Source organism: Micropterus dolomieu, linkage group LG22 (genome assembly GCF_021292245.1).
Source record: "Micropterus dolomieu isolate WLL.071019.BEF.003 ecotype Adirondacks linkage group LG22, ASM2129224v1, whole genome shotgun sequence".
Taxonomy (NCBI): Eukaryota; Metazoa; Chordata; class Actinopteri; order Centrarchiformes; family Centrarchidae; genus Micropterus; species Micropterus dolomieu.
Window position 1 is genome coordinate 32,457,160 of NC_060171.1, and position 11,131 is coordinate 32,468,290.

The 11,131-nt window shown below is 40.5% G+C and overlaps 1 protein-coding gene across 1 annotated transcript in view; it reads left to right on the forward strand.

Moving 5' to 3' along the window:
* tmem231 (transmembrane protein 231) overlaps positions 1 to 8,785 on the forward strand; it is a 21,895-nt gene extending 13,110 nt beyond the window's left edge. Inside the window, exons 5-8 of the mRNA XM_046037732.1 lie at positions 6,200 to 6,281; positions 6,505 to 6,610; positions 8,008 to 8,196; positions 8,605 to 8,785. Of these exons, the coding sequence (XP_045893688.1) occupies positions 6,200 to 6,281; positions 6,505 to 6,610; positions 8,008 to 8,170 (351 nt within the window). The 3' untranslated portion in view covers positions 8,171 to 8,196; positions 8,605 to 8,785. The remainder of the gene's footprint in view (positions 1 to 6,199; positions 6,282 to 6,504; positions 6,611 to 8,007; positions 8,197 to 8,604) is intronic.
* The last annotated feature ends 2,346 nt before the right edge of the window (positions 8,786 to 11,131 follow it).

The window sequence follows — 11,131 nt, forward strand, 5'->3', positions numbered from 1 at the left end:
TTGGACAGGTGATGAGCAGTGCCTGGTTTTCTCCACACATACCGCTTAGAATTAAGGCCAAAAAGTTCTATCTTGGTCTCATCAGACCAGAGGATCTTATTTATCACCATCTTGGAGTCCTTCAGGTGTTTTTTAGCAAACTCCATGCGGGCTTTCATGTGTCTTGCACTGAGGAGAGGCTTCCGTCGGGCCACTCTGCCATAAAGCCCCGACTGGTGGATTGCTGCAGTGATGGTTGACTTACTACAACTTTCTCCCATCTCCCGACTGCATCTCTGGAGCTCAGCCACAGTGACCTTTGGGTTCTTCTTTACCTCTCTCACCAAGGCTCTTCTCCCCCGATAGCTCAGTTTGGCCGGACGGCCAGCTCTAGGAAGGGTTCTGGTCGTCCCAAACGTCTTCCATTTGAGGATTATGGAGGCCACTGTGCTCTTAGGAACCTTAAGTGCAGCAGAACTTTTTTTGTAACCTTGGCCAGATCTGTGCCTTGCCACAATTCTGTCTCTGAGCTCTTCAGGCAGTTCCTTTGACCTCATGATTCTCATTTGCTCTGACATGCACTGTGAGCTGTAAGGTCTTATATAGACAGGTGTGTGGCTTTCCTAATCAAGTCCAATCAGTATCAAACACAGCTGGACTCAAATGAAGGTGTAGAACCATCTCAAGGATGATCAGAAGAAACAGACAGCACCTGAGTTAAATATGAGTGTCACGGCAAAGGGTCTGAATACTTATGACCATGTGATATTTCAGTTTATCTTTTTTAATAAATTTGCAAAAATTTCTACATTTCTGTTTTTTTCTGTCAAGATGGGGTGCTGAGTGTACATTACTGAGAAATAAAATGAACTTTTTTGATTTTTGGAAAATGGCTGCAATGAAACAAAGAGTGAAAAATTTAAAGGGGTCTGAATACTTTCCGTACCCACTGTATCTCTAAAGGGTGGAGTTTCCTGCAAGAGCAGACTTTCACTTCCTCTTTACTAGACATAAAACCTCTAATCTGAAAAACGATCACGTACAACCATAGGTTGTATATCAACAAAACATCTTTCTTACTTTAACTTGTACTTTTGCTATCTGAGCTAGGCAGTCAACAATTAACAGTCTTAAAACACAGGCCATCAGAGTGAAAGCACAGGCGAATCATGTTACTTTATGGCTTGTAGTCATGTGACAAATGGGGGCTCGTCCGATGGATCTGTTTCTTTTGGCCTTTGTAGTGTTTTTGGTAACTTGGAGTAGTGCAATTTGTCCACCTTTTTCTCTCTTCTCAGGGCCTTAGCAGGTGGACTTGGTAAGGTATGAAGGAAAGCTGTGCCTTGGTAGGTGGAGTTTGTGATTAGTGATTGAAATGTGTAATTTGTCTCTGGTGTGTTGGTACCACATGTCCAGAGTAGGGTAGAATAGTAAATTGCATTAAGTGCTACAGGGAGACACTTTTGGAAGGGTATTATCTGCTTCCTTTGTTTGTTTGGTTTCTTGTCCTTGCTAATATGCATATGTTTTTAAACAAGAATTGAAACCCATACGCGAGCTATGAATGTTACTACTCCAAAATGATCAAAGTAAGGATAATGCAGTATGTGGGCTAACTTGACATGCTCAGTTTGAATTACCATAAAACTTTAATTAATAGCCACCTGCCCCTTTTTACTGGCCTGGTATGGGAACACATTTTGACAAACACAGGCCTAGATGTCAGTGGACATGCAACGGAAACAACGAACCCCAAAGTTTGATTTATACAGACTTACCGGTGTGACCAACATGGTACAAGAGATGAGGGGAAAAAAGTGCCGACTTCCGTTACCTTTTGAAGAGCTCATTAAGTCGGACTGTGTCCATTCCTTGATTATTAATATTCCTTTAGTCTGTAAGGATCCACCGATCAAAAGAATCAAAACAGCTTTTCATAAAAATTAATCCAAGTTGTGATTGCTCTCGGTCTGCTAACTTCTGCCAAAATTCTCTGTGTTGTTATTTTTGTTACGTTGCTGCCTTCAAAATAAAAGTGCATAAGCCGTCTGTCGGAGCTAGATCAAACGAATAACGTGTATTTGATATAATATTTTTTATACAAGTAATATTCATACTGTTTTGAAATGGATAAATTCAGCAATATCGTTAATTCATTTCACTTCAGTCACAGGCAAGTATCAAGGTGGATAGTCTCCAGTAAATATAATGGAATATATACATACAATAATTAGGATATTCAAATATTTGTGGCAACCATTTGGATTATTTGGTTAGGAAAGGACAATTATTTACAATTAACTTGTTCACCACAGCCCCATTCTCACTTCCCTCATCAGCCCTGCAGTTACATGGCCTACTGTGGCCACTCCTCACATGCAACTAATTACCTCATCAGCCACTCAGCACATACACCCAGTCACTTGCTTGCTGGATTTTTGCATCATCATTACCAGGGGCCTGTACCACAAAGCCGGATTTGAGCTTATCCAGATAACTTCAGGATTAACCCTGGGTTTTCAGTACCAGTACTGTGGTCACTTCTTACTGGGGTAGATCACCATGGTAACTTATACTGAACAGCTAACCTGCTCTGGATCAGGTTATGTTATAGATCAACTCTATAAAAACGCCGCCTACTGAGCAATCCGCTCTCTTGGGAAATCACTATCTGTAGCAGATCCTGCAGACTGTTTTATAGGCTACTTATGTTTGCTGTGGTGATGCGGAGAAACTTTAGCATAGCGATATCATCCCACAGAGACTGATTGAAAGCCTTGTAAGCTACTACTTATTGTAGGATTTTACAGTAAGCCTACTTACTGCTTTGAAATGTGTTTTATATTTTTTATTTGCTCCCAAGTCCATTTCACACAGCCTGTTGCAGCCATTTAATTAAATGAGTTTCATTTTACTTATGTGAGGCTGAATGAATGAATCAATCAAAACTTTATTACATACTCAAGGTCCAAATCTCACCCACAACAATACATAAAAACATATCCACAAACGCACATGCATTCACATATACCTACATATAAAAAAATACCATAGTAAATCATGGTTAGAAAAATGAAAAGTATAAACTTATTTAAAAAGAAAATCATTGTTCTACCAGGAGACAATTATACCAGTGTTTCTACATACGGTATTGGTATCGTGTCGTACTTAGCCTTATGTTAGTTAAGCCCATTATTATTTCATTTTGTGACCCATTAAACCAGCACATGAATCTAAACATTAGGTTTCTTAAAAGAGCATGAAAGGTCCTTACTCTTGCAGCCACAAACATCTCACTTGCACTACACCATCTTGGTCGTGTGAGTAATATTGTCATTGCGTAGTTATATGCTACTTTGAATTTCAATAAACTTGCCTTTCTATAATTTGACCACAAGTGCGCAGTATAGAAAGGTGTGCAATATGCTTTAAACAGAGATATCTTTACACCAACCGTACATGCAACAGCCAACATTAAGTCTGGCAATACACCCTGTATCATAAAAGATAGCAAAGGAGCTAGTCTTATACTGCAATCCAACTAAAGTGCTGTCGCCATAACTGCTGCAATTTTGTCTGGTCCGGAGATTCCTTCAACAGTGCATGGTAGAAATGTCTTGCAGTTGTTAAGAACTCTCACTTCTTTCCAAAAATCATTAACATTGTTACCTATGAGCTTCTTTGCCATGGAAGCCCTCATGGCCTGCTCATTTTTATATATAAAGCGAATGGCATAATTATATCTTGCATTAGTGAGCTTCTTATGCTCAAACACAGGACCTTGTCGAGGTCTACCAGCAATAGCCCATGATTTAGTGGCCTCTTGTGCCTCCGTATGATATCCAGCCACATACTCCCTCCAGCCAGGCTTGTTATTATGGTTCTTTTATGTTTATAATAGGGCTTACTGCATTCATATAGATCATGAACTATGTCAGCATACATGGAGCATATATCTCTCCTATGCTTCTCATCCACAGTTAATGTCCCTACACAGCATCTAGAGGTAGTTGGATATTATCTAATGACTTATCTGTATGTGCATAATTGGCAGAAATGTCTTCCTTTCGGAGTGTAGACCAGTCTAATACTTCTGTGTTGACACTGTTTCCACATCTGGATAGCACAGGTATGTGTTCAGCATTTCTCACCATAGCAAGAGGTATATGCTCACACGTTGTTACCCCATACAAAATGTACATACACCCCAGTGAGGCATGTGCATCAGCTGTACTGATACAGTGGTCCAGCCATGATGTAGTGTGCCAGGCCTCGCTAATGTAAGTACAACTGTTTGTGGGCAACAATACTCTGCTTGACAATATGTGATTATCTTCACAGAATTGAATTATGTTTGGCAAATCGTGACTTCTTATCCGAGATATCCGCATTCATATCTCCAATGACATAAACGCAAGAGGTGTTAATGTTTTGAATAAAGGAACTGATGAAGGCAAGCCTATTTAAATATTCATCCTCATTCTGACAGCATTGATATGGTGTATACACATTTAAGATAAAGTCTAGCTTCTTATTCCATAGGACAGCCACGCCCGCTGATATCCTACCCCTGACTATTCCCATGCTAAGGTCAATTGTAGACTCCCCAGCCCCATAAAAGTCTTCATTGAGAGAGTTTAAACATTCCAAGTTTTATGAATATTATGAGCAGTTGGTAGTGATATTTAAAAAAGATTTAATATGAACGTAGGCTTTTTATTTTAGGTTAGTAGCTATCTTACAGACTGGTCATGTAGTGCCCCACCTCTTGCGTTGTGAGCGCAGGTTATGTACGGGAGTTTTCAGTAGCCTAATTGTTGAGATGAACAATTGCTTTATGAAGTTCATTTAGAACAATGTGTGGGACACTGTAGAGTGCATCAAATAAATCTCATTTTTGAAGTAACAAAAAGTTCTTAAAAGGTGAGGTGAAGCGACCACAGCTGAGCTGAAAGAATAAGGCTGATGTTTACATAGACGCCATAAGAACACATCAAATCAACACATTATTATAGGCTACGCCTGTTCATTCAGGCATTCACACTGTCTGCGGTTTTGTCTCTCCAGCTGTGTTACTTAGACTATGTCGTATTTGTCTTAATATAACAGTTTGCTCTTGGTTTGTAAAATATGCCACTCTGCTGACAGTGCATTTGTTTTCTGCGATCGATCATGCCAGCAGCCTGTGTACCTGCATGTAGGCCTGTCACAATAACTACTTTTGTTGGGCGATATACTGTCCCAGAAATAATTGCGATAGACAATATTAATGTCATTTGAAGACCATTTAATGACACTATGTAGATGATGGGGAGTCTTCACAGGGTGTTAAATTGGCTAGATTCTATGTGCCGTTTCTGTGTCTGACTTTCTGCCTGGTTCATCTGCTCTGTTCTGCTTGACGGGGCTTTCGTCTAAAATAGATTTGCTGTGTATGCTCTCGGCGGAGCAGAGCCACTTCTGGGATGCTTCTGAAACATACTGCGTTGTGTCTGGTGGAATCACAAGCATTGTCTACAATTCCTTGGCTGTGGAATCAGTGACCTGGAGGGGAGAGAGGTTCCTGGTCACCCCTGCTAGCTCCCAGCACGCTAGCCCTAAACTTGACTCTATGTCTCCTGCTAGCTAGCATCTAACTACCTGATTCCCCAGCCTGCTTGTGCATCGGTGACTAGCTACCTGCCTGTCTGTCAGTCAACCCCCTGAAACTGCTGAGCTGCTGCAGATCCCTGTCACCATTGCACTACTGCAGCATCCTGTCACTACAGAGCTCCAGCAAGACCCTGACACTGCTATGCTGCAGAGACCTCCTGCTTCAGTCACAGAGCTGCAAATGATTTTAACACCTGTGCTACAGCACATCCCTCATTCTGCTGAGTAGCTGCAACAACTTGCTGAGTCTGCTGAGTTGCAACAACATTCTGCCTCTATAACTGAACTGCAGCAGCCACTTCTGGTTCTTCTGGATGGGCTCCAGCCCTGCTGCCCTGTCACTGGCCTTCAGTCCAGCTGCCCTGATGTCAGCCTTTGGTATCGTACTCAAACCTTTAGACTCGTGTCTTGGTCTCCAGTTTGTTGCCGGCCTTTTTTTTTCTGGGGGTGTCCCCAGTGTCAGACTGAAAAGCCCTGCATTATAGTGTAAAATGAATGTACAATATTAAAATGACCTGTCACTAATCTGGTATTTGATCTGTGATCTTTTTTCTCTGTTGATGCCTAGGTGTCAGTGATCGATGGCTCCAGCCCCTTTGCAAGTGCGTATGACCTTGACAACATAATTGGAAGCTACCAGGATAGAAACTGTAAGTTGACAAAAGGCTCTTATTTTGGCTGCTTGATTTTATGACTGCTTAATATGCTGTGTGACTCAAACCAGAATCAACTCAAGCTGAATCACCACCTTTGATCGGGAATTAAACCCACCGCTCATTACATCCATGGCATTACATTCACATTTTGTAAAATGTGTCAACTGTCAGTCTTTCTGTCAATTTTCTTTTTGCCCCTTTCTTTTTTCTGCCATAGTGACCACAGTACTGTCCTGTCCCATGCCAGTCTGGACTGTGGGACGAGCTGCTGGTTCTCCCTTTCAGCTAAATGCAAAAATCCGGTACCCTTTGGAGGTCATAAGATATCCTTTAATAAATGCAGGAAAGGGTTTTGTGTTTCTGTGTATTTTAACATAGGATTCACTCATAGGAGAGATTATTTTTATATACCTTCAATGGAAACCTCCCCCCTTTTGCGTATATAAGTACTATATATAGTAAAAATTTGATAAATGGTTTATAACACACTATAATGTGGTTGCACACAGTTATAAGGACATTTAAAGTGTTTCTAATGTACAATATTGGTAAATAATGATAACATATTCTACATAATTACAGCTGTGTCATTCATCTGTTTATACAACAGTCTTCACTTCTGGGTGCCCGCAGGAGGAGTTAAAGACTTACATTTTCTTACTTCATTATAGTGTTATAAATAATTTATTAAATGTTTAAACTTATTAGTATTAATAATAATATTATTAATATGGGCTAAAATAAGGGGGTCAAAGTAAAGTGTTGCTAGTTCTATCGTTTTAGCATATTATTTATTCATATATACTGTATGCATTCATATATACATATATAAATTAACCTGAATTTTTGCAGGCAACAGTGTGTTCCTCCTGCTTTCACCTTAAGAAATGAGTGTGGGCTAGGATCAGCAGTGAGACAGCAAGTTTAACTACAAAAAGGGTCATGCTGAAAACCACACATGAAAACTGGGCTGGGAATCTGACATATCTGCCAGACCAAATGAAACATGACTTCAGCAGATTCATCTGATTCCCAGCCTCCCTCCCATTCAGAAACATTCCCACTTGAAGTGGATCAAGTCGGGCCAATCACTAGACCTGACCCCACAGGGCGTCACAATCTGATATGGTGGCATTTGGTTTGATGACTGAAAAAAGTGTCACTGTTTCAGATTTGACTGAAAAGTCACATGTTTCGTTACTCTGGTTCGTTGTAGGTCCTCCTCTTACATCAAACTGTCAAACTAGGTGCTGATCAGATATGAATCAGGATTATGTTACTGCATTGCCCATCTCAAATGTTTTCAAAAACACATTTTACTGTACTATTTGCGCTTGTGACAAGGCTATTTTTTTCCTACTTGAAAACACTTGAAAAGACAAGCACTGCCCCAACTTGCATGTGTCGATTGGTTATAGATCTGTTCACGTGCATCCAGGATGCATTTTGGTCTGCTCCCATTGATAACACCCGTTTAAAAGAACTGAGAGGATCCAGACTGATACGCATATGCAAACAAGTCTGGCGACACCAGGCTAGGTGAAAGACTGAAAAACTAAACTGTTTTTAAAAATGTGTTGCGTCAGCGATGTTAAATGGTAGTTGTATCTTGGGTTAAACAGTTGAAAAAATGAAGTGAACTGCATCCAAATACAGCGGCCCAGTACAGAAGATTTGGCCAGGTTTCTTCATAATTTCTGCCTTAACCATCTGCCTCCACCTATCGTCCTGGCTTCTGGGAAACCATCAAATTTGCCTGGGTTCAATACGTCAGTGTCCTCCTCGTCTTCCTCTGGATCTTTGAACGCATACAGAGATTTGTTTTTCAGAACCAGGTTCTAACTACCGTACCCATACCAGTGGGAAAACCTCATCTTTCATGATGCAGTAGAAGTGCCTTGACCTCCAGGTATACAAAAACCACCAGGTTGCTTTTTTCAGAGACAATGTGTGTCTCACAGTGACTCAACAACACTGAAATGTAATACCAAATCAATGGTTGTTTTAGGGAATAGGCATTTGGTCAGTTTTGTAATTACATTATGAGAACATAAACATTAAATTCTACCATCTGTCTCTGGAAGATATTTGCTTCCTTGGTTACCCATGCTGATAGTATAACGTTCACACAACAGTGGTGTATAGATAATGTTATCTCTAACGAACTTGTGGCTGCTTTAAAACTAAATGTAGAGAAACTTTAAATTGTACACAGAATTCATTTGAAAAATGATAATGATAATGATAATTTGCCTGTATTTTATTCACAACTGAGAGATACACAAATTAATTTATATGGTAACCCTTTCTTGTCCAGGTTTCTACGCAGGCCCTGCTCTACACTAGTTACACTAGTTCTTGCTCTTGAAAAGGCATTTCTTCTTTTACTGCTGTTTGAAGCAATCGAAATTTATAGAAAATATAAATACATTTTCTATATTTTTTACTATTTGTATGTGTGACAGTTTGTGACTGTAATTAAAGAAATACTTTGTCAATGTGTTCTTCTGTTCTTTTATGGTGCATAGCTTCAGGTGATGGATAATCAACAACTTGTTCATTTTAACATTTCTTCAAGCAAAATTATTTAATTTACTAGCATCTTTTTGGGGAAAAAAATGATTTATTGGCAAGTAACAGCAGTGAACCTTTTTTGAATACTCTTATTTAATTATTATCTTAATCTTTAAGCCCTGTTAATATGCAAATTTCAGTTCCCTATTTACCCCATACTGTTAGCAGAGTAGACCTGACCATAAAAACGGATTAATCTTTGCTGTTTTTATGCTTGACTGATCTATAGGATTAAGGCTATGCAGGCCCTTTATAACAGCCACTTTATTGATCAGACTGTCCTATATAAAACCTGCTTTAATTTAAGGATGGCTTATGAAGAATTGTGCTGTACTTTATAGGAAGGTTGTCTGGGGTACTTCAGGGAAAGAGACATAGTTTTTGTTTTCCTTCTGACTCACTGTCCCAGGAGATGTTTGTTAGTATATGCGCATGTCAACAATTAGTTTGTTGTCTGGGTGTGTGTGTCTGGTGTAGTTCTAGAGCAGTACCACTGTATTAGCTCATTTAGGCCACTCAGCCTGCCAGTTTGGGATAGGTCATGCAGTTTAGTTAGTCATACCCTGTTTGCTAAACTCTCATGTGGATTGATACAGTCTGCTACAGATAGAGGTTGTACTCTATGGCGTTTTTAAAACAAGGACAAGCAGAATGGACAGATGGAAATACAACCTTCGTTTGTTTTATTGTAATATCTGGCAATAATATTGTAGACTTACAAGTAATAAAAAACATACCAGAGGGCTTTTTAGCAGAGCCTGTTTTAATTGGACATACGGTAGCCTGTATGTCAGTAGTATTGTGTTAACATCTTAGGTGAAAATTGTAAATAGAACACAAGTCTGTAGCCATATATCTCTGTGACTCTGTACATTGACTTACAGTATCTCACAAAAGTGAGTACACCCCTCATATTTTTATAAATATTTGACATCTTTTCATGACTCTTTGCTACAATGTAAAGAAGTGAGTGTACAGCTTGCTGTCCCCTCAAAACAACACATCACATAGCCATTAATGTCTAAATCGCTGGCAACAAAAGTGAGTACCACTTAATGAAAATGTCCAAATTCATCCCAATTAGCCATTTTCTCTCCCCAGTGTCATGTGACTCGTTAGTGTTACTAGGTCTCAGGTGTGAATGGGGCGTCACACATACACGCTTTGGAAAAGCCGTGTGTATTGTACGCAAAACGGTGATTTTGCGTGTATAGTAGCCCCCAGGTAGGTGTATATGAGACGCATCCAGGCCGCGTGTGTATGTGACGCCCCGGGGTCACGTAGTAGCTAGCTAGCTAGCAATGTTTTTGTTTAAGGGCCTCGCCATGGTCAACTAAAGAAGATGAGTGCACGTGCTCAGCGTCATATCCGGAACTTGTCTTTGGGAAATAGACATATGAGCGCTGCCAGCATTGCAGCAGAGGCTGAAGGGGTGGGGGGTCAGCCTGTCAGTGCTCAGACCATACACCGCACACTGCATCAAATAGGTCTGCATGACTGTCGTCCCAGAAGGAAGCCTCTCCTAAAGATGATGCACAAGAAAGCCTGCAAACAGTTTGCTTAAGACAAGCAGGCTGAGGACATGGATTAGGAGTACAGAGACAAGTGTGTCTTGTCTACAGTCAAACATGGTGGGAGAGTCCTGGTCTGGGGCTGCATGAGTGCTGCCGGCTCTGGGGAGCTACAGTTCATCGAGGGAACCATGAATGCCAACATGTCCTGTGACATACTGAAGCAGAGCAGGATCCCCTCTCTTCAGAGATTGGCCCCAAACACACCTCCAAGACGACCACTGCCTCGCTAAAGAAGCTGAGGGTGAAGGCTACTGAACCCTATTGAGAATCTGTGTGGCATCCACAAACAGAAGGTGGAGGAGCACAAGGTCTCTAACAACCACCAGCTCCGTGATGTCGTCATGGAGGAGTGGAAGAGGACTCCAGTGGCAACCTGTGAAGCTCTGGTGAATTCCATGCCCAAGAGGGTTAAGGCAGTGCTGGAAAATAATAAATATTGACACTTTTGGCCCAATTTGGACATTTTCACTTAGGGATGTGTTCCCTTTCGTTGCCAGCAGTTTAAACATCAATGGCTGTGTAATGTGTTATTTTGAGGGGACAGCAAATGTACACTGTTATACAAGCTGTACACTCACTACTTTATATTGTACCAAAGTGTCATTTCTTCAAGATATAATCACATATTTACAAAAATGTGAGGGATGTATAATGTGTGTCATGTTCACCATTTTAGTTTAGTGTGTTATCATGCTA